This window comes from Nomascus leucogenys, chromosome X (assembly GCF_006542625.1).
Source record: "Nomascus leucogenys isolate Asia chromosome X, Asia_NLE_v1, whole genome shotgun sequence".
Taxonomy (NCBI): Eukaryota; Metazoa; Chordata; class Mammalia; order Primates; family Hylobatidae; genus Nomascus; species Nomascus leucogenys.
Window position 1 is genome coordinate 42,185,910 of NC_044406.1, and position 27,328 is coordinate 42,213,237.

Consider the following 27,328-nt stretch of genomic DNA (forward strand, 5'->3'; position numbering starts at 1 on the left):
TCCTGTTGGGTTGCAGATGCTTGCCTTCTTGCTGTGTCCTCACATGGAATTAAGAGAGTGAAGGAGAGTAAAGGCGTGAGAGAGACACACACAGAGAGAGGCAGAGATCTCTCTCTTCTGTTTCCTATAAGGTCACAGTCCTATCTGGTTAGGGCTCCACCTTAATGACCTCATTTTACCTTAATTGCCTCCTAAAGAAGCTATCTTCAGATACAGTCACATTGGAGGTTAGGGCTTTAACATATATTTATGGCTGGGCGCAGTGGCTCATGCCTGTAATTCCAGCACCTTGGGAGGCCGAGGCGGGTGGATCACCTGAGTTCAGGAGTTCAAGACCAGCCTGGCGAACATGGTGAAACCCCATTTCTACTAAAATATACAAAAATTCGCCGGGCGTGGTGTCAGGTGACTTAATCCCAGCTACTTGGGAGGCAGAGGCAAGAGAATCATTTGAGCCCAGAAGGCAGAGGTTTCAGTGAGCGGAGATCGAGTCATTGCACTCAAACCTGCGGGATAAGAGCGAGACTTCTCTCAAAAAAACAAAACAAAACAACAACAAAAAATATATATGTATATATTTATGGGTGGACACAATTCAGTCCATAATATTTGTTAATATCCAAAAACTGGAAATAACCCAAATGTCCATTAATAGTTGAATGAGGCCAGTAATCGCAGCACTTTGGGAGGCTGAGGTGGGAGGATCGCTTGAGCTCAGGAGTTGGAGACCAGCCTTGGCAACATAGTGAAAGATTGTCTCTATTTTAAAAACATAGAAACATTGTCTCTATTTTTAAAATGCTAATGCCTGTAATCCCAGCACTTTGGGAGGCTGGAGGTGGAGGCAGGAGGATTGCTTGAGCCCAGGAGTTCGAGACCAGCCTGGGCAACATAGTGAGACCCCATCTCTTAAAAAGAAAACAATTTTCAATGAAAAAAGTAGATGAATAAATTAACAAACTATGGTATACTCATACAGGGGAATACAACTCAGCAATAAAAAACAATGAAGGATTTGGATGGATCTCAAAAATAATTATGGTAAAAGAAGCCAGACCCATGCTCCAAAAAAGCACATGTTGTATGATTTTATTTATATAAAAATCTAATAAAATGCAAACTGATATACAGTGACAGAAAGTGAATTAGTGGTTGCCTGGAGGGAGGGGGCCAAAAGGGCAGGAAAGAGGAAATACCAAGGGCAGGAGAAAACTTTTGGCAGAGATAGCTATACTCAGTATTTCTTTTTTTTTTTTTTTAAAGTGACAGGGTCACATTCTGTCATGCAGGATGGATTGCAGTGGCACAATAATAGCTCATTGTAACCTCAAACTCCTGGGCTCAAGGGATCCTCCTGAGCAGATAGGACTACACATATGTGCCACAATGCCTGGCAAATTTTTTACATTTTTGTAGAGACTGGGGCGGGGGGGTCTCACTATGTTGTCCAGGCTGGTCTTAAACTCCTGGCTTCAAAAAATCCTCCCACCTCTGCCTCCCAATGTGCTGGGATTACAGAGGTGAGCCACCACACCCAGCCTGTTCAGTATCTTCACTGTAGTGATCGTTTCACTGATATAAACGTATTCAAAACCTATCAAATTGAAGTCAATTATATCTCAACCCCTTCAAAACTTAAAATAGATGGGTGTCGTGCATGCACCTGTAGTCCCAGCTACTTGGGAGGCTGAGGCAGGAGGATCACTTAAGCCCAAGACTTCGAGGTTACAATGAGCTGTGATCATGCCACTGCACTCCACCCTCAGTGACAGAGCAAGACCCGGTCTTTAAAAAAATAAAATATAAATTCTCAAAACAGGCTGGGCATGATGACTCACGCCTGTAATTCCAGCACTTTGGGAGGCCAAGGTGAGAAGATCACTAAAGCCAGAATTTTGAGACCAGCCTAGCCTATGTAGCAAGACTTCTTTGTCTCTAATAAATAAATAAATACAATCTTTTGTTAAATTAATGAATTGGGTGGGGCTGTGAGAGAAATTGACTTAATCTTTGAATTATGTGAGGCTAAAAGGGGTAATTGGGTTTTTTTTTTAATGTTTTTTTATTTTTGAGATTTCGCTCTGTCACTCAGGCTGGAGTGCAGTAGTGCGATCTCGGCTCACTACAACCTCCATCTCCTGGGTTCAAGCAATTCTTATGCTTCAGCCTCCTGAGTAGCTGGGACTAAAGGCACCCACCACCACGCCCGGCTAATTTCTATAGTTTTAGTAGAGACAAATTTTCATCATGTTGGCCAGGCTGGTCTCAAACTCAGCCCACCTCTGCCTCCCAAGGTGCTGGGATTACAGGCATGACCCACCGCACCCAGCTGGGTAATTGGGTTGTATTCACAAATGGATGAGGCTAAGAGGGGCATTGATTTGAATCCACAGTGGGGCAGGGTTAAGTGAGGGTTTGCTCCCCCATAGTGTCATTGTAATCAATATTAAAGATAAGCACCAACACTGCTACCAAATAGCTTGGCTTGGCACAACACCAGCAATTTGGAAGCTTTGTTCCGAACTCTTTTGACAATCTTACCATGCATATCTCATCACCCCCACTTCCTAGAGAGGTACATTGAGGTGTCAGACAATGCAGTGGATGGAGTTCCTCCCTCATGTCTGCATCCTCTCTACACCCCTAACCCTGCCAGCAGCCTCAGTGACACATGCACTACTTACTCTCTGGCCCTGGAACTTCGGCCCTGCTGGTGTCAGCTCTCTCAGTGAACACCTATCCAGCATCCTGGGCCCCTGCCCCTGTAATTTCAGCCCTGCTGGTGTCAGCTGTCTCAGTGAACACCTATCCAGCATCCTGGGCCCCCGCCCCTGTAATTCATGTCCCCTGAGGACATCCTTGGACCCCTTCATTCGTTCATGATTCCCCAAGCCTGAATACCTCCCAGCCTGGAAGCAGTTTCCCATCCAGTTGGCAAGCTCCCTGATCGATGTTAGTAGATTCTACCTGGTGCTTGGATGCCTCCCCTCACCGTCCATCTGTCCTCAGACCTTGGACAATGCCCCAGTCTGCAAGACCCTCCCATCCATGGAGCTACAGAGCCTCAAGCTCTGCTTCACAGTGTGTAAGCACCTCACTCTCACATCCACAGGTTCTTAAAACCTGGAACCCCAGATTGGAGGCTGCCTTCTCCAGATTCAGATGTGGAAGTCTCAACAAGAATTGGGAGGAGCAGTGAAGGAGGTCCAGGGTGTCCCCCCTTAGACAAGGTCAGGTCAGAGGTGAAAGAGGCAGGGGACTGCAGGTGGAATGAGAGCAGGAACTGTTCAGACCCTTTCACCTATGAGGATACTGGGCCTCTGAAAGGTGAACCAGAGAGGCTTGCACAACCAGCCAGAATGGACATTAGGACACAGTGTGTCCACAGCCCATAGTGAAACAGTCACTGACCAAGTGAGTGTCATAGGTAAGCTGCCTGAAACTGGTGTTGTTGGCTTGCTGCAGGGACCTAGGCAGGTCCCTGAACCTCTCAGACCCTAAGTTTCTTATTTGGCAAAGTAGTGGTGAAAGGCCCTCTCTCACTGCAATCTCATTCCTCCTTCCACTACAGTCACACTGTGTCCGAATGCTCCCTGCTTGGGGCTTATGTCCCCAGACACTCCCCTTTTCAAACATAGAAGAGGCCTCATTCCTCCACTGACATCGGCTAGTGTCCCATCCAACTCCAATGCATTCATTCAGAGCCTCCTCAATTTTGGGCCCCACCTCTCATCCACTCTCCAAGGGACCTGCCCTCTGCAATTTTTTTTCTTTTCTTTTTTCTTTTCCTTTTTCTTTTTTCTTTTTCTTTTTTTTTTTTGAGAGGGAGTCTTGCTCTGTCACCCAAGTTGGAGTGCAGTGGAGCGATCTCAGCTCACTGCAACCTTCGCCTCCCAGGTTCAAGCGATTCTCTTGCCTCAGCCCCCCAAGTAGCTAGGATTACAGACGCCCACTACCATGCCCGGCTAATTTTTATAATCTTAGTAGAGATGGAGTTTTGCCATGTTGGCCAGGCTGGTCTCAAACTCCTGGCCTCAAGTGATCCACCTGCCTTGGCCTTCCAAAGTGTTGGAATTACAGGCATGAGCCACCGCACCCAGCCCACCCTCTCCAATTTTTGAGTTCCGCAACCACATAATGCTCAGAGCACCAAACCATTCTTTGACTCTAAAAGCTCCAACGGTACTCAGTCCCACCACACATTTCCAGTTTCCCAATAGGGACAGTGGAGGATAAACTTTCCCTGCAAATATACTGAGTGCCTACTTGTGCAAAGCTCTGGTGGATGGAGATTGCAGAGTTCCTTAGTAAACTCAGGCTCCAGTTCTGAGTCCCTGCTTTTAGTTGTCAGAGGTCAGACAGTACCCTAATTTCTCTGGGCTTCGACTGCCCCTTCCTATGCTGGAATAACAACATCTCGGAGTAGAAAAAGGAGCCAGCCCAGCATCCTCAGCTAAGGGAGCTAGGCCTCCTTGCTGGCCGCCAGATAGGCCACCCCGCAGATCCAGGAACCAGGCACGGGACCCCCCAGCCTGTTTCCAGGGTCTGAGCAGGTCACCAGGTGAGCACGCCCCAGAGCTCAAAACTCGTCGCTGGCTGCCCTGCGTCCACCCAGCCGACTACTGGCCATGGAGCCGCGCACAGGTGGCGCCGCGAACTCTAAGGGGAGCAGAGGAAGTACAGGGATTGGGGATGTTGGGGAAGGACAGAGCAAGTCGCCGCCACCCCCCGTCCCTCCTGTCTGCTCCACATCTTTTCCTTCTGACAGGTGGTAAACAGAGTGGCTCTGGCGCCCAAATGGCGGTGGCAGGGGGCAGGGGCCCAGCGATGGAGGCTGGGCTGGAGGTCCCCTACCCACACCCACACACAAGCGAAAGGGCCGCGCACCAGAGCAGGGGAGGGGCTCTCAGAAGTCTCCAGGGAGATGTGCAGATGTGCGGGGAGGGGTCTGCCCGTGGTCACTGGGGACACCTGGGCACTCAGGGTCTGCAGTGAACTGGGGGGAGGGGAGCTGGGGGCCCCTGGGGACCTGTGGAGGGGGACTCTGGAGGTATGTGGGCCATGGGGGGAACGGGCCCTCTGAGGGAATTCATGGGGGTAGCAGCGGTTGCCTAGGATACCTAGAGGGGGAATTGGGGGTCCCAGGGCTACGGGGTCAGGCCGTGTTCTCCCAGGATATCTGGGGGAAACGGGGTCCCCTGAGATATCGCGGGCGAAGAGTTGGGCATCCAGGGTGATTAGGGGGCAGTCGAGGACCTCACGGGGTGTTCGGAGGTGTCTAGGACTATTGCAGTCAAACAGCGATCTCCAGGGACACCGTGGGAGCAGGCTGGGGGTGCACCGTCGGAGCAGGCTGGGGGTGCACCGTCTACCCGCGATGGTCGGGGATCGCGTGAGAGGGGAGGGACAGAAGTGACCTCCGAAACTATCAAGGGAGTGGCCAGGGGTCGCCGGGTATCCTGAGAGGCATTTCTAGTCTTTGACCGTCCGGAAGCAAGGGGGTTGGCAGAGGCCGAGGGTCGGCGTTGACCTGTCCCCTCTCGCGCGCAGGCCTGGGCCCCTCCCGCCTGCTTGCCCCAGCACCCGGCAGCTCCTGGCGCGGCTGGACGCGCGCCCCTTGGCTGCGGGAGCTGCGGTAGACGTGGCGGCACCGGTACCCATGGCGGGCGCCACATTGCGCCTGCGCCGGAAGGAGGACGTGTGACTGGGGTGGGGCCTCCCAAGGGGCTGGTTCGGAGAGGAGCTGGGTTCAGAGGAGCAGGCCTGGGGGGTCAGCAGCTACTGCCCTGCCTTGGGTGGGGCCAAGGGGCGCGATTTGGGAGGGCGGGGATCAGAGGATGCTTCGAGTGGGAGGAGCCTTGGGGTTATCGCAGTAGGCGAGGGCCAGATTAGTTGAGAGTGCGGAGCTGGATCCCCGTTCTGGCTGGCGGGGCCTTGAGGGTCTTTTCCGAGGGGGCGAGGCCTGGAGAGTGCTGGGGGCGAGCGCGCAGCGAAGGGGCAGGCCTGAAATGTGAGTCACGGGGATGGAGCCTATAGGCCCATGGGGGCGGGGCTTGCGATGTCAGGAATGGGATGAGGGTTAGAGGCTAATTAAAGGGTGTGCTCTGGAAGGTTCTGGAGCCAAATGTTTTTTTTTTTATTACTATTATACTTTAAGTTCCAGGGTACATGTGCACAACGTGCAGGTTTGTTACATATGTATACATGTGCCATGTTGGTGTGTTGCACCCATTAATTCGTCATTTACATTAGGTGTATCTCCTAATGCTATCCCTCCCCACTCCCTCCACCCCACGACAGGCCCCGGTGTGCGATGTTCCCCACAGGAGCCAAATTTTGAAGTAGCATTCTCCAGCGTGGGCCGAATGGAGTTTGCCTGTGTGTGTGACCATATTTGGAGATAATCCTAAAGGTGTTATTTGAGAAATGTTTTCTGCGCTTTATTAAAGGGAGATAGGAAGGTAAGGTCTGGAGGTGTTCAAATGGCCAGGCCCAAGATTATTTAAGGAGGTGGAGCTTTGGGGATTACTTGAGATGAGGGTGCGGAGACAGTTTAATTGGATGCGTGGCTCGGACGTAAATTCAAGGAGCTGAGGCTAGAAAGTGAATTTAAGGGGCGGGGCTGAGACCATTTCTATGGAGAGTCCCTAACCGCTTTCTCCGCCTCTTCAATCCCCTAGTCTTTATCGTTCTGGGCTGTAAGGACAATAATATCATGGATAGCCACCTGCCCCACAGACCCCCTCGCCTTTCATGCAGAGGTTCTATCATGACAAATACAGCCAGGCGTGAAAAACCTTGGGTACTTTTCGGGAGCTGTGAACAGTACGTGGCTCTGGAGTCTGCCTTAATGAACCTTGGGGGCGGGAGGCTTGCAAGGGTATGGGGAAGGATGGAAGGTGAAGAAGGGCAGTGGACAAAGCTAGGCTGAAAACATAGCACAAGCCCTGAGCCAATATGGAGAATTGGGTAGGACTCCAAACTCTGGTGCTAGGCAGCCTGGGTTCAAGTCTGACTGCTACTACCTGCTTCCTCACCTTCAGTATGTTATTTAAGCTCTTTGTGAAAAGCTTAGCTGCAGCCATACGAAAGAATGAGATCACGTCCTTTGCAGGGACATGGATGGAGTTGGAGACCATTATCCTTTACAAACTAATGCAGGAACAGAAAACCAAGTACTGCATGTTCTCAGTATAAGTGGGAGCTAAATGATGAGAACACATGAACACCGAGAGGGGAACAATACACACTGGGGCCTATTGGAGATTGGAGGATGGGAGGAGGGAGAGGATCAGGAAAAATAACTAATGGTTACCAGACTTAATACCTGGGGGATGAAATAATCTGTACAACAAGCCCCCATCACACACGTTTATCTATGTAACAAACCTGCACATGTACCCCTGAACTTTTTTTTTTTTGAGATGGAGTCTCGCTCTGTTGCCCAGGCTGAAGTGCAATGGCGCCATCTCAGCTCATCGCAACGTCTGCCTCCTGCCTCAGCCTCCGGAGTAGCTGGGATTACAGGCGCCCGCCACCACGCCCAGCTAATGTTTGTATTTTTAGTGGAGATGGGGTTTCACCATTTTGTCCAGTCTGGTCTTGAACTCCTGGGCCCAAGTGATCCACCCACCTTGGCCTCCCAAAGTGCTGGGATTACAGGCATGAGCCACCGCACTGGGCCACCCCTGAAACTAAAAATTAAAACAAAATACTAGACCATGCACAGTGGCTCACGCCTGTAATCCCAGCATTTTGGGAGGCCGAGGCGGGCAGATCACGAGGTCAGGAGATCGAGACCATCCTGGCTAACATGGTGAAACCCCGTCTCTACTAAAAATACAAAAAAAATTAGCCGGACATGGTGGCGGGCACCTGTAGTCCCAGCTACTTGGGAGGCTGAGGCAGGAGAATGGCGTGAACCCGGGAGGCGGAGCTTGCAGGGAGCCGAGATTGCGCCACTGCACTCCAGCCTGGGCAACAGAGCCAGACACTTTCTCAAAAACAAACAAACAAACAAAAAAACTAAAAGAAAAGAGAAAGAAAGAAAAACTTAGCTACTCGAATGTAAACAAAATACATATATTCATGTTAAGAATCAGAACAACAACAAAAAAACAAAACCATGTAACCTGTATTTTTCTGAAACAACTTTCAGACTTTTTGTTTGAAATACAGGAGATCATGGGTAGATAATATATTGCAATCTTTTAATAACTTTTTAATAGACATATTGAGATATTATATATATAATTTACATACCATACAATTCACCCATTTAAAGTATACACTTGGTTTTAGTATATTCACAAGATTGTGCAATCATCATCCCATTGTAAATTTAGAACATTTTTGTCTCCCTAAAAGAAACCCCATGCCAGTCGCAGTGGCTCACATCTGTAATCCCAACACTCTGGGAGGCTGAAGCAGGAGGATCACTTGAGCCCAGGAGTTCCAGACCAGCCTGGGCAACATAGTGAGACCCTGTCTCTCCTAAAAGTAAAAAATAAAGGTCGGGCACGGTGGCTCACGCCTTTAATCCCAGCACTTTGGGAGGCCGAGGTGGGCGGATCACAAGGTCAGGAGATCGAGACCATCCTGGCCAACATGGTGAAACCCCATCTCTACTAAAAATACAAAAATTAGTTGGGTGCAGTGGCACGTGCCTGTAATCTCAGCTACTTGGGAGGTTGAGCCACAAGAATCGCTTGAACCCAAGAGGCAGAGGTTGCAGTCAGCCGTGCTTGTGCCACTGCACTCCAGCCTGGTGACAGAGCGAGACTCTATCTCAAAAAATAAAGAAATAAAAATAAAAAATTAAAATGTAGCCTGACATGATGGTAAACGCCTGTAGTCTAGCTACTTCAGGGGTTGAGGCAGAAGAATCACTTGAGCGGGAGAGGTGGATGTTACAGTGAGTCCTGATCACACCACTGCACTCCAGGCTAGGCAACAGAGCAAGACCCTGTCTCAATAAATGAATGAATGAATGAATGAATACATAAGCCCTATAGCCTTTTTTTAGAGAGATGGGATCTTGCTATGTTGCCCAGGCTGGAGTGCAGTGGCTATTCACAGTCACGATACCACTACTGAGCAGCACAGGAGTTTTGACCTGCTGTGTTTCCAGCGTGGGTAGATTCACCCCTCCTTAGGCAATCTGGTGGTGCCCGGTTCTGAGACGTCACCATATTGATCACAAAGTTAGTGTGAACACCCAATCAGCATAGCACACTACAGCCCGAACTCCTGGACTCAAGTGAGCCTCCTGCCTCGGACTCCCGAGTAGCTGGGACTGCAGGCATAGTCACAGAGTCTGCCCTACAACCTTTAGCTCTACTCCTCCAGCCCTTGGCAACCATTAACATACTATCTCTATGGATATGCTTATTCTCATTTCCTAAATATTGAATCATACAATATGTGGTCTTTTGTGACTTCCTTCACAAGGCACAATTTTTTTTTTCTTTTTTTTTTTTTTTTGAGACGGAGTCTTGCTCTGTTGCCCAGGCTGGAGTGCAGTGGTGCGATCTCGGCTCACTGCAAGCTCCGCCTCCCGGGTTCACGCCATTCTCCTGCCTCAGCCTCTCCGAGTAGCTGGGACTACAGGCGCCCGCCACCACGCCCGGCTAATTTTTTGTATTTTTAGTAGAGACGGAGTTTCACCGTGGTCTCGATCTCCTGACCTCGTGATCCGCCCACCTCGGCCTCCCAAAGTGCTGGGATTACAAGCGTGAGCCACTGCGCCCGGCCAAGGCACAATGTTTTTGAGGTTCTATGTTGTAGCCTGTGCCAGTACCTCAGTCCTTTATATTGCCAATTAATATTTTTGTATGGACATAGCATATTTTATTTATACATTCATTGGTAAATGAACATTTGGATTGTTTCCACTTTTTGGCTATTATAAATAATGCTGCTCCAAACATTTGTGTATGAATTTTTGAGTGGACATATGTTTTCATTTATCTTGAGTATATACCTAGGGGTAGAATTGTTGGGTCATATGGTAACTCTAAGTTTGACATTCTGAAGAGCTATTAAACGATATTCCAAAGTCACTGCAACATTCTACAATCCCACCAGCAATGTATGAGGTTCCCAATTTCTCCAAGTCATCTCTAACACTTGTTATTGTCTATATATTTTTTTGAGAGAGGGTCTCGATCTGCTGCCCAGGCTGGAGTGAAGTGGCACCATCTCGGCTCACTGCAAAAAAAACCTCCACCTCCCGGGTTCAAGTGATTCTTGCACCTCAGTCTCCTCAGTAGCTGGGATTACAGGTGTGCACCACCACACCTGGCTATTTTTTTAATTGTATTTTTAGTAGAGACAGGATTTTGCCATGTTGGCCAGGCTGGTCTAAATCTCCTGGCCTCAAATTATCCACCCACCTCAGCCTCCCAAAGTGCTGGAATTATAGGCATGAGCCACCACTCTCTGCCTTATCTGTATTTTATGTATATATTTTTTTGACATGGAGTCTTGCTCTGGCCCAGACTGGAGTGCAGTGGTGCGATCTCACCTCAGTGCAACCTCTGCCTCACAGGTCCAAGTGATTCTCCCACCTCAGCCTCCCAAGTACCTGGGACTACAGGTGTGTGCCACCACACCCAGCTAATTTTTGTATTTTTAGTAGAGATGGGGTTTCACCATTTTGGCCAGGCTGGTCTCAAACTCCTGACCTCAAGGGATCACCCACCTCAGCCTCCCAAAGTGCTAGGATTACAAGTGTGAGCCACCATGCCTGGCCCCTTGTCTGTATTTTTTAATATAACATCCTAGTGGATGTGAGGTTGGATCTCATTGTGGTTGATTTGCATTTTCCTAATAAATAATTATGTTTTTATATGCTTTAGATAAATATGTTTTGATAGGCAGAACAATAAGCTCCCAAAGATGTTCACCTCCTAATCCCTAGAACCTGTGAATATGTTACCTTATATGGCAAAAGATACATTGCAGATGTGATTAAGGATCTTGAAATGGGGAGATTATCCTGGATTATTGAGGAGGGCAATATAGTCAAAGGAGTTCTGAAAAATAAAAGAGGATGCAGGAGAATCAGTGAAGAAAATATGACAAGGGATGAAGAGGAAATGTGAAGCAGGGGTGATAGAGAAAGATTTGAAGATGATGCAGTGCTGGCTTTGAAGATGGAGGAAGTGCTGGCCGGGCACAGTGGCTCATGCCTGTAATCCCAGCACTTTGGGAGACCTAGGCGGGTGGACCACCTGAGGTCAAGAGTTTGAGACCAGCCTGGCCAACATGGTGAAACCCCGTCTCTCCTAAAAATACAAAAATTAGCCGGGCGTGGTGGCACATGCCTGTAATCCCAACTACTTGGGAGGCTGAGGCAGGAGAATTGCTTGAACCCAGGAGGCAGAAGTTGCAGTGAGCAGATATCTCGCCATTGCACTCCAGCATGGGCAACAAGAGCGAAACTCCATCTCAAGAGGAAAAAAAAAGAAGAAGAAGAAAAAGTGGCCAGGCGTGGTGGCTCACGCCTGTAATCACAGCACTTTGGGAGGCTGAGGCGGGCAGATCACGAGGTCAGGAGATTGAGACCACAGTGAAACCCCGTCTCTATTAAAAATATAAAAAATTAGCTGGGCCTGGTGGCGAGCGCCTGTAGTCCCAGCTACTTGGGAGGCTGAGGCAGGAGAATGGCGTGAATCCCGGAGGCGGAGCTTGCAGTGAGCCGAGATCACGCCATTGCACTCCAGCCTGGGCGACAGAGCGAGACTCTGTCTCAAAAAAAAAAAAAAAAAAAGGCAAGGAAAACAGATTCTCCACAAGGAAAGCAGCCCTGCTGACACCTTGATATTAGCCTGATGAGAATTCTGCCCTACAGAACTGTAAGGCATTTTGTGGTGTTGTTTCAAGCCAGTAAATGTATGGTAATTTGTTACAGCAGCAATCAGAAATTAATACAGATTTTAAGCATCTTTTCATTGTGCTTATTGGCCATTTATGCATGTGTATATACATATATATATACAAATACATTGTGTGTGTGTATATATATATATGTAATTTTATATATATATATATATATATATTTTTCCGACAGAGTCTTGCTCTGTCACCCAGGCTGGAGTGCAGTGGCATGATCTCAGCTCACTGCAACCTCCCCTCCCCGGGTTCAAGCAATTCTCCCTGCGTCAGCCTCCTGAGTAGCTGGGATCACAGGCATGTGCCACCACACTGGCTAATTTTTGTATTTCTGGCAGAGATGGGGCTTCACCATGTTGGCCAGGCTGGTCTTGAACTCCTGACCTCAGATGATCTGCCCACTTCAGCCTCCCAAAGTGCTGGGATTACAGGCATGAGCCACCACACCCAGCCAATTTTGAGCTAACTTTAAAAAAATTCTTTCTTCTTTTTTTTTGAGACAGAGTCTCGCTGTGTCACCTAGGCTGGAGTGCAGTGGCGCGATCTCGGCTCACTGCAAGCTCCGCCTCCTGGGTTCATGCCATTCTCCTGCCTCAGCCTCCCGAGTAGCTAGGTCTACAGGCACCTGCCACCATGCCTGGCTAATTTTTTGTATTTTTAGTAGAGATGGGGTTTCACCATGTTAGCCAGGATAGTCTCAATCTCCTGACCTTGTGATCCACCTACCTCAGCCTCCCAAAGTGCTGGGATTACAGGGGTGAGCCACTGCGCCCAGCATTTTTTTTTTTTTTTTTTTTTTGGAGATGGAGTCTTGCTCTGTTGCCCAGGCTGGAGTGCAATGGCGCGATCTCAGTTCATTGCAACCTCTGCCTCCTAGGTTCAAGCAATTCTCCTGTGTCAGCCTCCTGAGTAGCTGGGATTACAGGCGCGTGCCACCATGCCCGGCTAATTTTTGTATTTTTAATAGAGACAGGGTTTCACCTTGTTGGTCAGGCTGGTCTCAAACTCCTGACCTCGTGATCCACCTGCCTCGGCCTCCCAAAGTGCTGGGATTACAGGTGTGAGATACTGCACCGGGCCCTGAATGCCTATTTTTTCTTGCCTAATTGCCATGGCTAGAACTTCTAATATGATATTGAATAGAATTAGCAAGAGCAGATGCTCTTGTTTTGTTCCTGATCTTAGGTGGAAGGTATTCAGTCTTTCACCATTAAATATGATTTTAGCTGTCTTCTGGGCTCTCTTGTTTCTGATGAGAAGTCAACTCTTAATCTTATTGGAGTTCCCTTATATGTGACGAGTCATTTTTCTATTTGTGCTTGCAAGATATTCTCTTTGGATTTCAAGATTTTTGACTATGATGTGCCTGAGTGTTTTGTCCTGTCTAACCATGGCTGGAATCTCTCAAAAATCAGCAGTAAGGGAGTTCCCACAAGGGAGTGGCTGAAACTGAGGAGAGAGGCCATTTCTCCTACTGTCCCCTGTCTCCAAAGAAAAGGAGGAAGTAAAAACTGAAAAATAACAGACTGATCGGCACCACTGGCCAGGCCTGTAGGTTAAAGATTAACCCACACCCTAACCGCTTGTGATATCTATAGATCACAGACAATGGTATGGAGAAACACTTGCCTTGCCCACCACCCCCACCTAGTCATATACCCCATGCTTGTTCAATCTATCACGACCCTTTCACGTGGACCCCTTAGAGTTGTAAGCCCTTAAAAGGGCCAGGAACTCTTTCTTAGGGGGGCTTCGTTCTTGAGACGCAAGTCTGCCAACGCTCCTGACCAAATAAAACCTCTTCCTTACATTTCTTGGTTCCCTGACCAGGAAGCGAGGTGATTAACGATGGTCGAGGCAGCCCCTTAGGCGGCTTAGGCCTGCCCTGCGGAGCATCCCTGCAGGGGACTCTGGCCAGTTTGAGCAACGCGGATCCTGAGAGAGCTCCCAAGTAGGCATTTGCCCTCGTGGAACACCTCGTCAGAGCGGTGCTCGGCAGGCCCCCGTGGAGGATCAATGCAGGGGCTGAACACCAGGAAGGAACTGGCGCTTGGAGTCCGGACATCTGGAATATGGTAGGACCAGTCCTGGGAACTTACCCACTCCATTTGAGTGGAAGCGGGGCCTGATCACCCGTGGTATGCCCTTATTGGCACTTTGGTCTCAGTTTTGATTATGATTTGGCTTGGCTTGTTTGAAAAAAAGGAAAGTGAAAGTGAGTGAATGCTTGTTTTAGACGGGCACTGGATGGACAGTGGTCGCCATCCAAAGTGAGTGTTGAGCCCCAAGCTGCAGTTCCGTAGGATACCTCACATGGCTAAGTGGCAGTTCGTGCTGGCGCCTGGTACCAGCCTGCCTAAGCTAAGAGGATCCGAGATTCCTGCAAAGGAAGCGGCCAGTGACTGCCGAGGCAAGTGGGTGACCCCTTTACCCTTTCCCTTCTTGTGTCGTGAGTGTCGTTTTTGTCTTGGGTTGGGGTGGAGATGGGTGAGACGCAAAGTAAGCCCACTCCATTAGGAACCATGTTAAATAATTTCAAAAAAGGTTTTAATGGAGATTATGGGGTTACTATGACCCCAGGAAAACTTAGGACCTCGTGTGAGATAGATTGGCCAGCATTAGAAGTGAGTTGGCCATCAGAAGGAAGCCTAGACAGTCCCTTGTTTCAAAGGTATGGCACAAGGTAACTGGTAAGCCAGAAAACCCAGACCAGTTTCCATACATAGACACTTGGTTACAGCTGGTTTTAGACCCCCCACAGTGGTTAAGAGGACAGGCAGCAGCAGTACTAGTGGCAAAGGGACAGACAGCCAAGGAAGAATCCCGCTTCACCCACCGAGGGAAGTTGGCTCCTAAAGTCCTGTCCGACCCAACATCAAAGGATTCATGGTAAGAAACAGCACCAGTGGCCCCTCCTTTCACCAAGAAAGAAGGGCTCCCACTCCTGAGCCCACTGTGCCCAAGCTTCCACAAGGCCTACATACCCCTAGGCCACCTAGAGTAGAAAAGAAAGGATGCGAGACCTCAGGAGAAACTCCTCTCTTGGTAGCCCATTTGAGGCCTAAAACTGGGATACAAATGCCCCTGAGAGAGCAACGGTATACTGGGGTAAACGAGGATGGGCATATGGTGGAAAGGCGTGCTTTTGTGTACCAACCCTTCACCTCTGCCAATCTCCTCAATTGGAAAAACAATACCCCGTCCTATACTGAAAAGCCTCAAGCTATAATTGATTTGCTCCAAACTATTATCCAGACCCACAACCCTACTTGGGCTGATTGCCACCAGTTGCTCATGTGCCTCTTTAACACAGATGAACGGTGAAGGGTGCTCCAAGCAGCAACTAAGTGGCTAGAGGAACATGTTCCGGCTGATTACCAAAACCCCCAAGAGTATGTGATGGCCCAGTTACCAGGGACAGACCCGCAGTGGGACCCAAATGAAAAACAGAGTATGCAAAGGCTAAACTGGTAGAGGGAAGCCCTCCTGGAAGGGTTAAAGAAAGGAGCTCAGAAGGCCACCAATATAAATAAAATATCTGAGGTTATTCAAGGAAAGGAAGAGAGTCCAGCACAATTTTACGAGAGACCATATGAGGCCTATCGTATGTATACTCCCTTTGATCCCAACAGCCCTGAAAACAAGCGCATGATTAACATGGCTTTAGTTAGTCAAAGTGCAGAAGACATTAGAAGAAAACTACATAAACAGGCTGGGTTTGCAGGCATAAATACTTCACAGTTATTCGAGAAGCCAACCAGGTGTTTGTGAATAGAGATGCGGTAAGCCGCAGAGAGAACTGCAGAGAGAGCGGACACCAAGCCCAGCGAAACGCCGACCTGCTAGCCGCAGCAATAGAGGGGTCCCCCCCGAAGGGGTGAGAAAGGGGGGCCCCAGGAAAAATACCCAGTCTGGCCATCCACGCTTGCAGCGTAACCAGTGTGAGACTCCGTCTCAAAAAAAAAAAAAAAGGCCCCCCCATGCTGTGGTAACATTAATGAACACCAAAGGACATAATTGGCTAATGAATGCTAGACTAACTAGTACCAAAGCTTGCTCTATGAGAATCCCCGCATAACCATTGAAGTTTGCAACACCCTGAACCCCGCCACCTTGCTCCTGGTATCAGAGAGCCCAGTTGAACATAACTGTGTAGAGGTGTTGGAGTCAGTTTATTCTAGCAGGCCCGACCTCCGAGACCATCCTTGGACTAAAGTAGACTGGGAGCTGTACATGGACGGGAGCAGCTTCGTCAACCCATGAGAGGTGTGTGGGATATGGTAACCCTGGATGCTGTCACTGAAGCCAAATCGTTGCCCCAGGGCACTTCAGTCCACAAAGCCAAACTCTGCTTTAATTCCGGCCTTTGAGCTAAGTGAAGGTAAGACTGTAAACATTTACACTGACTCTTGGTATGCCTTTTTAACTCTCCAAGTGCATGGGGCATTCTACAAGGAAAAAGGCCTGTTGAACTCTAGGGGAAAAGACATAAAGTATCAGCAAGAGATCCTGCAATTATTAGAGGCAGTGTGGAAGCCCCAAAAGGTGGCTCATGCACTGCAGAGGACAGCAGCGAGCTTCCACCTCGATTGCCTTGGGGAACTCCCAAGCTGACTCAGAGGCTCAAAAAGCAGCATCCACCCCCTACCCGGCATCAGTCACAGCCCCCGTGCTCCCTCAGGCACCTGACCTTGTACCTACTTATTCTAAAGAAGAGAAGGACTTTCTCCAGGCAGAGGGAGGGCAGGTGATAGAAGAGGGATGGATCCAGTTATTGGACGGAAGAATAGCCGTGCCACAACTGCTAGGAGCCGCAGTCATACTGGCTGTGCATGAGACCACCCACCTAGGCCAAGAGTCACTTGAAAAGTTATTAGGCCAGTACTTCTACATCTCGCATCTTTCAGCCCTTGCCAAAACAGTGGTGCAGCAGTGTGTTACCTTCCGGCAGCACAATGCTAGGCAAGGTCCAACCATCCCCGCCGACATACAAGCTTATGGAGCAGCCCCCTTTGAAGATCTCCAAGTAGACTTCACTGAGATGCCCAAATGTGGAGGTAACAAGTATTTGCTAGTTCTAGTGTGTACATACTCTGGGTGGGTGGAGGCCTATCCAACACGGACCGAGAAAGCTCGTGAAGTAACCCGTGTGCTTGTCCGAGATCTCATCCCTAGGTTTGGACTGCCCTTACAAATCAACTCAGACAACGGGCCGGCGTTTGTGGCTGACTTGTTACAGAAGACGGCAAAGGTATTGGGGATCACATGGAAACTACATACCGCCTACCGACCACAGAGTTCCGGAAAGGTGGAGCGGATGAATTGCACTATCGAAAATAGTTTAGGGAAAGTGTGTCAAGAAACAGGATTAAAGCGGGTACAAGCTCTCCCTATAGTATTGTTTAAGATTAGATGTACCCCTTCTAGAAGAACAGGATATTCCCCTTATGAAATATTATATCATAGGCCCCCTCCCATACTACAGGGACTCCCAGGCACTCCTCGAGAGCTAGGTGAAATTGCGTTACAGCAACAGCTACAGGCTTTAGGGAAACTTACACAAACAATTTCAGCCTGAGTAAATTAGAGGTGCCCCAGCAGCTTATTCTCCCCAGTTCACCCTTTGTTCCCGGATGATCAGGTGTGGATCAAGGATTACAACGTAGGCCCCTTGCGGCCATGGTGGAAAGGACCCCAGACCGTCATCTTGACCACTCCCACAGCCGTAAAGGTAGAGGGAATCCCAGCCTGGATCCAACACAGCCAGGTAAAACCTGCAGCACCTGAGACCTGGGAGGTGAGACCAAGCCCAGATAAACCCTGCAAAGTGACTCTGAAGAAGATGACAAGCCCTGCTCCAGTCACATTCAGAAGCTGACTGGTCCACGCATGGCCAAAGCATGAGAAAACTCATCATGGGACTCATTTTCCTTAAATTTTGGACTTGTACAGTAAGGACTTCAACTGACCTTCCTCAGACTGAGGACTGTTCCCAGTCACTAAGGTAGGACAAAATCAAGTCACTAAGGTAGGACAAAAGGTTGCTGCAGTCCTATTATTTTATAGTTAGTATGAGTGTACTGGGACTCTAAAAGGAACTTGTTTGTATAATGCTACTCTATACAAGGTATGTAGCCCAGGAAGTGACCAGTCTGATATGTACTATAAACCATCTGAGCCCCCTATGACTACTGTTTTTGAAATAAGATTGAGGACTGGAAGCTGGGGAAAAGCTGATACTAGTAAAGTAATAACTAGAACAGAAGAGAAAGAAGTCCCCAAACAAATTATTTTAAAATCTGACACCTGTGCGGCAATCAACAGTGACCCATATGGAAATAGAATAAGATGTGGCTCTCTAGATTGGGAAAGGGGCTATATAGTAGAAAAGAAGTATGTTTGTCATGAATTAGGACTGTGTAGTGACGAATGTAGTTACTGGTCCTGTGCCATTTAGGCCACCTGGAAAAAAAGATGAGAAGGACCCTGTCTGCCTTCAAAAAGGAAAGAGTAACTCTTCCTGCACTAGTGGTCACTATAACCCATTAGAACTGCTAATTACCAATCCCCTTGATCCCTGCTGGAAAACAGGAGAGTATGTAACTCTAGGAATCGATGGAACTGGGCTGGATCCCCGAGTAAATATTTTAGTCCAAGGGGAGGTCCACAAGTGATCTTCCAAACCAGTGTTTCAGACCTTTTATGATGAGCTGAATCTGCCAGCACCAGAGCTTCCACAAAAAAGGACAAAGAACTTGTTTCTCCAGTTAGCAGAAAATGTAGCTCATTCCCTCAATGTTACTTCCTGTTATGTATGTGGGGGAACCACTATGGGAGACTGATGGCCTTGGGAAACCCGAGAATTAGTGCCTACTGATCCAGTTCCTGACATAATTCCAGTCCAGAAGGCCCAAACTAGCAACTTCTGGGTCTTGAAAACCTCTATTATTGGACAATACTGCATAGCTAGAAAAGGAAAAGACTTCACCATCCCTGTAGGAAGGCTCAATTGTCTAGGACAGAAGCTGTATAAACACATAACAGGGACACAGGGACAGTCACCTGGTGGGGTCTAAACCATACTGAAAATAATCCCTTCAGTAAATTTCCTAAATTACAGACTGCTTAGGCTCATCCACAATCTCATCAAGACTGGATGGCTCCTGCTGGACTATACTGGATATGTAGGCACAGAGCCTACACTCAGTTACCTGATCGATGGGCAGGTAGTTGTGTCATTGGCACCATTAAGCCATCCTTTTTCCTACTGCCCATAAAAACAGGTGAGCTCCTAGGTTTCCCTGTCTATGCCTCCCGAGAAAAGAGGAGCATAGCTATAGGAAATTGGAAAGATGATGAGTGGTGCCCCAAAAGGATCATACAGTATTATAGGCCTGCCACATGGGCACAAGACGATTCACAGGGATATCATACCATCATCTACATGCTCAACTGGATCATACGGTTACAGGCCATCTTAGAAATAATCATTAATGAAACTGGCAGAGCTTTAAGTCTTTTAGCCCAGCAGGAAACCCAAATGAGAAATGCCATCTATCAGAATAGATTGGCCTTAGACTATTTGCTGGCAGCTGAAGGAGGAGTCTGTGAAAAATTCAACTTGACCAATTGCTGTCTGCAAAGAAATGATCAAGGACAAGTAGTCAAAAATATAGTTAGAGACATGAAAAAGCTGGCACATGTACCCATTCAGGTTTGGCATAGGTTTGATCCTGGATCCCTATTTGGAAAATGGTTTCCAGCTCTAGGAGTATTTAAAACTCTTTTTTTTTTTTTTTTGAGACGGAGTCTCGCTCTGTTGCCCAGGCTGGAGTGCAGTGACGTGATCTCGGCTCACTGCAAGCTCTGCCTCCCAGGTTCATGCCATTCTCCTGCCTCAGCCTCCCGAGTAGCTGGGACTACAGGCGCCTGCCAGCACGCCCGGCTAATTTCTTTTTTGTATTTTCAGTAGAGACGGGGTTTCTCCATGTTAGCCAGGATGGTCTCGATCTCCTGACCTCATGATCCGCCCGTCTCGGCCTCCCAAAGTGCTGGGATTACAGGCATGAGCCACCATGCCCGGCCTAAAACTCTTATAATAGGAATGATAATAGTGTTAGGAACCTGCATATTACTCCCCTGTATGTTACCCATATTTCTCCAGTTACTAAGAAGCTTCATTATCACCTTAGTTCATCAAAAGACCTCAGCACAAGTATACTACATGAATCACTATTGATCTGTCTCACAGGAAGATCTAGATAGTGAGGATGATAATGAGAACTCCCACTAGTGAGTGAGGTTCTCAAAGGGGGGAATGAGGAAAGAGGCCATTTCTCCTACTGTCCCCTATCTCCAAAGAAAAGGAGGAAGTAAAAACTGAAAAAATAACAGACTGATCGGCACCACTGGCCAGGCCTGTAGGTTAAAGATTAACCCACACCCTAACCACTTGTGCTATCTATAGATCACAGACAATGGTATGGAGAAACACTTGCCTTGCTCACCACCCCCACCTAGCCATGTACCCCATGCTTGTTCAATCTATCACGACCCTTTCATGTGGACCCCTTAGAGCTGTAAGCCCTTAAAAGGGCCAAGAACTCTTTCTTCAGGGACTCGGTTCTTTTTTTTTTTTTTTTTTTTGGGACGGAGTCTCGCTCTGTCGCCCTGGCTGGAGTGCAGTGGTGCGCTCTCGGCTCACTGCAAGCTCCACCTCCCGGGTTCACGCCATTCTCCTGCCTCAGCCTCCCGAGTAGCTGAGACTACAGGTGCCCGCCAACACGCCCGGCTAATTTTTTGTATTTTTAGTAGAGACGGGGTTTCACTGTGTTAGCCAAGATGGTCTCGATCTCCTGACCTTGTGATCCACCCGCCTCAGCCTCCCAAAGTGCTGGGATTACAGGCTTGAGCCACCGCGCCCGGCCGGGGACTCGGTTCTTGAGATGCAAGTCTGCCAATACTCCTGGCAGAATAAAGCCTCTTCCTTCTTTAACCCAGTGTCTGAGGGGTTTTGTCTGCGGCTCATCCTGTTACAAAATGATCCTGAGATGGGATGAGTTGGGATTCCAAAAAAAGAAGCACTAAATGCCAGGGTGATAAGCCCAAAATGTATATTGGGGGAATTTACATACAGAGTGCTGCAGAGACAGCACTCTGTCCTTACGAGGGACAGTGAGAGAAAAGGGATGTTCTACCTAGGTATGTCCACAGCCAAAGGGTCATGGTATGGAGTTTATATGAGGCTTTAAGGAATTTGTTCAGGGCTAGGGTCAGTTTCTTTCAGTGCTTGGGCAACAACCCAGATACCTTTATCAGTGCCTGGGAATGTTCAAGGCCTTGGGTTGGGTTCAAGCCTGCTGAGAAAAACCTGCAGCTCGCTGGGTGGAAGAATGGCCAAAGCACTCTGATTTTAGATCAGAACACAAAAAGAAAGGAGGAGGAGCTCAGGGATCCTACACTAGGTGTGGACCTCTTTGCATTTATCTTACTTGTTCATTGAACTACTTGGATGTGTAGATTAAAGTTTCTCCATCAGGGACCCACGTGGTGGCTCACGCCTATAGTCCTAGTACTTTGGGAGGCTTAGGTGGGCAGATCACTTCAGGTCAGGAGTTCAAGGCCAGCCTGACCAACATGGTGAAACCCTGTCTCTACTAAAAATACAAAATTAGCCAGGCGTGGTGGTGCATGCCTGTAATCCCAGCTACTCAGGAGGCTGAGGCAGGAGAATCACTTGAACCCAGGAGGCAGAGGTTACAGTGAGCTGAGATTGCACCATCACACTCCTGCCTGGGCAACAAGAGTGAAACTCCGTCTCAAAAAAAAAAAAAAAAAAAAAAAAGGCCAGGCACAGTGGCTCACGCCTGTAATCCCAGCATTTTGGGAGGCCAAGGCGGGTAGATCACCTGAGGCCAGGAGTTTGAGACCAGCCTGGCCAATATGGTGAAACCCCATCTCTACTAAAAACTACAAAAACTAGCTGGGAGTGGTGGTGGGCACCTGTAATCCCAGCTACTCGGGAGGCTGAGGCAGAGAATTGCTTGAACCCAGGAGGTGAAGGTTGCAGTGAGCTGAGATCATGCCACTGCACTCCAGCTTGGGCAACAGAGTCAGACTTCATCTCAAAAAAAAAAAAAAAAAGGAAGAAAGAAAGAAAGAAAAAGACAAAAATTAGCCTAGCATGGTTGTGGGCACCTGTAATCCCAGCTACTCAGGAGGCTGAGGCAGGAGAATCACTTGAACCAGAGAAGTGAAGGTTGCAGTGAGCTGAGATCGAGCCACTGCACTCCAGTCTGGTTGACAGAGGGAGACTCCATCTGAAAAAAAAAAAAAGAAAGAAAGTTTCTCCATCAGGCTGGGCATGGTGGCTCATGCCTGTAATCCCAACAGTTTGAGAGGCCTGAAATGGAAGATCCCTTGAGCCCAGGAGTTTGAGACCATCCTGGGCAACATAGCAAGACCTCATCTCTACAAATAATAATTTTTTTAAAAACTGGGGCATGGGCCGGGCGCGGTGGCTCACGCTTGTAATCCCAGCACTTTGGGAGGCCGAGGTGGGGGGATCACGAGGTCAGGAGATCAAGACCGCGGTGAACCCCCGTCTCTACTAAAAATACAAAAAAAAAATTAGCCGGGCGTGGTGGCGGGCGCCTGTAGTCCCAGCTACTCGGAGAGGCTGAGGCAGGTGAATGGCGTGAACCCAGGAGGCGGAGCTTGCAGTGAGCCAAGACTGCGCCACTGCACTCCAGCCTGGGCGACAGAGCGAGACTCCGTCTCAAAAAAAAAAAACAAAAAACAAAAAAAAAACAAAACCAGGGCATGGTGGTGTGTGCCTGTAGTCTCATTTACTTTGGAGGCTGAGGTGGGAGGATCACTTGAGTCTGGGAGGTCGAGGCTGCAGTGAGCTGTGTTGAGCCACTGCAGCTCAGCCTGGGTGACAGAGTGAGAACCCATCTCAAAAAAAAAAAAAAAAAAAACAAGTTTCTCCATCAAATGTGGGAAGTTTTTAGCTGTTATTTCTTTGGATATTTTTTTCTGTTCCTTCCTGTGGAGTCCTGATAACTAAGCAACCAGGAAGGGGCCCTAGTTCAGGAAGGGCCCCAGGATGGGGAGAACAATGAACAATTGTTCCGAGAGATGGCTAATCACAAACAACCTGCTGGCACAATGACCTCATTCCACCAGGTAGGCCCCTCCAGCACGAACCTCCAGCCCCCGCCTCTTGGCAGACAGCCCCTTCTCTGCTGCCTGTTGTACCCTGCAATGTATCCTCATACTTTCTCTAACAAATCTGCTTTTCTTTTTATCTTTTTTTTTTTTTGAGACAGAGTTTAGCTGTTGTTGCCCAGGCTGTAGTGCAATGGCATGATGTTGGCTCACCGCAAATTCCACTTCCCAGGTTCAAGCAATTCTCCTGCCTCAGCCTCCCAAGTAGCTGGGATTAATTTTGCATTGTTTTTAGTAGAGACAGGGTTTCTCCATGTTGGTCAGGCTGGTCTCAAACTCCTGACCTAATGGTGATCCTCCCACCTCAGCCTCCCAAAGTGCTGGGACTACAGGCGTGAGCCACTGTGCCCAGACTTTTTATTTTTTATTTTTTTAAATTTTTTTGGGGGGGATGGAGTCTCCCTCTGTTGCCAAGGCTGGAGTACAGTGGCGCAATCTTGGCTCACTGCAACCTCCGCCTCCTGGGTTCAGGCGATTCACCTGTCTCAGCCTCCCAAGTAGCTGGTATTTCAGGCATGCACCACCATGCCCAGCTAATTTTTGTATTTTTAGTAGAGATGGGGTTTCACCATGGTGGCCAGGCTGGTCTCAAACTCCCTACCTCAAATGATCCACCCACCTAGGCCTCCCAGTGTGCTGGGATTACAGATGTGAGCCACTGTGCCTGGACTAAATTTGCTTTTCTTTTCTTTTCTTTTTTTTGAGACAGAGTCTCACTCTGTCACCCTGGCTGCAGTGCAGTGGCATGATCTTGGCTCACTGCAAGCTCTGCCTCCTGGGTTCACGTCATTCCCCTGCCTCAGCCTCCCCAGTAGCTGGGACTACAGGCGCCCACCACCACACCCAGCTAATTTTTTTTTTTTGTATTTTTAGTAGAGATGAGGTTTCACCATGTTAGCCAGGACGGTCTCAATCTCCTGACCTCATGATCCTCCTGCCGTGGCCTCCCAAAGTGCTGGGATTACAGGCGTGAGCCACCATGCCGAGCCAAATCTGCTTTTCTTTACCTACGACTGTCTTGGTAAATTCCTTTACTGCTTGCGACACAGGCCCCAGCTACTCGCAGCCATGATACTTCCTGTCTCCACTTCTTTTATGTATGTATGTATGTATGTATGTATGTATGTATGTATGTTTAATGTTCCCCTTTCATCTGCGTGTCTCCACTTCTGCTGGTGTTGCTGTTACTTGTGTGTTGGTGCACCTAATGGTGTCCCATATTTCTCTGATGCTGTGTTCATTTTTCTTGATTCTTTCTACTGTCTGGTCTTCAGTTTGCATAATCCATATTGTTCTCTCTACTAGTTCACTGGTGCTTTTGCCTGCCGGCTCTAATTTACTGTTATCCCCTCTAGTGAATTTTTTTTCTTTTCTCTCTTCTCATTTCGGTTATTATACAGTACTATTCAACTTCAAGATTTGTGGGGTTTTGTTTTGTTTTGTTTTGAGACAGAGTCTCACTCTGTCACCCAGCCTGGAGTGCAGTGGCACGATCTTGGCTCACTGCAAGCTTCGCCTCCCAGGTTCACACCATTCTCCTGCCTCAGCCTCCCAAGTAGCTGGGACTACAGGCGCCCACCACCACGCCAGACTAATTTTTTTGTATTTTTATTAGAGATGGGGTTTCACCGTGTTAGCCAGGATGATCTCGATCTCCTGACCTCGTGATCTGCCCACCTCGGCCTCCCAAAGTGCTGGGATTACAGGCGTGAGCCACCGCGCCTGGCCTGTTTTATTTTTTAATAATTTCCACCAGTTATGCTTGCTTTGTTGGGGAGAATGTCCACCAAGCTCCTCATCCCACCCGTCTGAAAGTCCTTCTCTCTCTAGTTTTTAAAATGGTGATATATAGCTAATAGAGAAGAACATGCATACAATGTACATAAACAGTTTAATGAATTGTAAAATTAATATATGTGTAATCCCTGCCAGCTTAAAAAAGAGACTGACCAATTCCCCAGAAATCACCCGCACACTTCTGAAATTGCTTTTTCCACTTAACAAAATATTCTAGCTATTGTTCCCTATCACTCTAGAAGAATTTTTAAACCTGTTTAATCACGGTATGGCATACACTGATTTATAAGCATACAGATTGATGAATTGTCACAAATAACACATAAAAGCTTACTCCTATGGTTTAGACATGGTTTGGCTCCACCAATCCGTGTTAAAATTTGATCCCCAGTGTTGGAGGAGGGGCCTGATTAAAGGTGTTTGGATCTTGTGAGTGGATCTCTCAGGAAGGGAGTGAGTGAGTTCTCACTCTTAGTTCCCTGGGGAACTGGTTGTTGAAAAGAGCCTGGCAAAGGCTGGGCACGGTGGCTCACGCCTGTAATCCCAGCACTTTGGGAGGCCAAGGTGGGTGGATCACGAGGTCAAGAGATCGAGACCATTCTGGCTAACACGGTGAAACCCCGTCTCTACTAAAAATACAAACAATTAGCTGGGCGTGGTGGCCCGTGCCTGTAGTCCCAGCTATTCAGGAGGCTGAGGCAAGAGAATCGCTTGAACCCGGGAGGCGGAGGTTGCAGTGAGATGAGATCGCGCCACTGCACTCCAGCCTGCCAACAGAGTGAGACTCCATCTAAAAAAGAAACAAAGAGAGAGGAAGGAAGGAAGGAAGGAAGGAAGGAAGGAAGGAAGGAAGGAAGGAAGGAGAAGGAAAGAAGGAAGGAAGGAAAGAAGGAATGAAAGAAAGAAGGAAGGAAAGAAGGAATGAAAGAAAGAAGGAAGGAAAGAAGGAAAGAAGGAAAGAAAGAGCCTGCTGGCCGGGCGCGGTGGCTCACGCTTGTAATCCCAGCACTTTGGGAGGCCGAGGCGGGCGGATCACGAGGTCAGGAGATCGAGACCACGGTGAAACTCCGTCTCTACTAAAAAAATACAAAAAATTAGCCGGGCGTGGTGGCGGGCGCCTGTAGTCCCAGCTACTCGGAGAGGCTGAGGCAGGAGAATGGCGTGAACCCGGGAGGCAGAGCTTGCAGTGAGCCGAGATTGCGGCACTGCACTCCAGCCTGTGCGACAGAGCGAGACTCCGTCTCAAAAAAAAAAAAAAAGAAAAGAAAGAGCCTGGCACTTCCCCTCTCTTTTGCATGGCTCTTCCCATGTGATCTCTGCATGGTGGCTCCCCTTGGACTTAGGCCATGAATGAAAGCAGCAAAAGGCCCTGACCAGAAGCCAAACAGATACTGTCATGCTTCTTGTACAGTCTGCAGAACTGTGAGCCACATAAACCTCTTCACTTTATGAATTATCCAGCCTTAAATAACTAATAAGTAAATAAAAATGTTTAAAAAGATTTTAAGTGCCAGGCACAGTGGCTCACACCTGTAATGCTAACACTTTGGGAGGTCAAGACAAGAGGGTTGCTTGAGCTCAGGAGTTGGAGACCAGCCTGGGCAACGTAGTGAGACCCAATTATATAAATATAAAACATTTATAAATAAAAATAAATACATTACCCAGTCACAAGAAGATCACTTGAGCCCAGGAGTTCACGACGAGGCTGGGCAACATAGTGCGACGTCCTCTCCACTAAAAAAAGAAAAAATTAGCTGGGAGTTACTTGGGAGCCTGAGGTGGGAGGAGTGCTTGAGCCCAGGAATTTGAGATTGCAGTAAGTTATGATTGAGCCACTGTACTCCAGCCTGGGCAAACAGTGTGATACCTTTTCTCAAAATAAGTAAATAAATAAAAGTAAATTACCTGGCTTGGCGTGGTGGCTCACGCCTGCAATCCCATCATTTTGGGAGGCCAAGGCGGGCCAATCACCTGAGGTTGGGAGTTCGAGACCAGTCTGACCAAAATGGAGAAACCTCGTCTCTACTGAAAATACAAAATTTGCTGGGTGTGTTGGCACATGCCTGTAATCTCAACTACTTGGGAGGCTGAGGCAGGAGAATCGCTTGAACCTGGGAGGCAGAGGTTATGGTGAGCTGAGATCGTGCCATGGCGCTCCAGCTTGGGCAACAAGAGTGAAACTCCATCTCAAAAATAAAAAAATAAATAAAATAAAATAAAAATAAGGCCGGGTGCGGTGGCTCAAACCTATAATCCTAGCACTTTGGGAGGCTGAGGCAGGTGGATTGCCTGAGCTCAGGAGTTCGAGACCAGCCTGAGCAACATGGTGAAACCCCATCTCTACTAAAATACACACACAAAAAAATAGCCAGACATGGTGGAGGGCACCTATAGTCCCAGCTGC

General features: G+C 48.3%; 1 protein-coding gene across 3 annotated transcripts in view; it reads left to right on the top strand.

Annotated features, from left to right (window-relative positions):
- The first annotated feature begins 5,741 nt into the window (after positions 1–5,741).
- The window catches only part of GPKOW (G-patch domain and KOW motifs), a 39,638-nt gene continuing 18,051 nt past the window's right edge, over positions 5,742–27,328 (top strand). For 2 of the 3 annotated variants that reach the window (XM_030806997.1, XM_030807000.1), the window contains exon 1: positions 5,742–6,010. In XM_030806997.1, the coding sequence (XP_030662857.1) occupies positions 6,009–6,010 (2 nt within the window). In that variant the 5' untranslated portion in view covers positions 5,742–6,008. Of the gene's footprint in view, positions 6,011–22,854; positions 23,083–27,328 lie in introns of those variants that run through there. The other variant, XM_030806998.1, reaches the window with a different exon arrangement.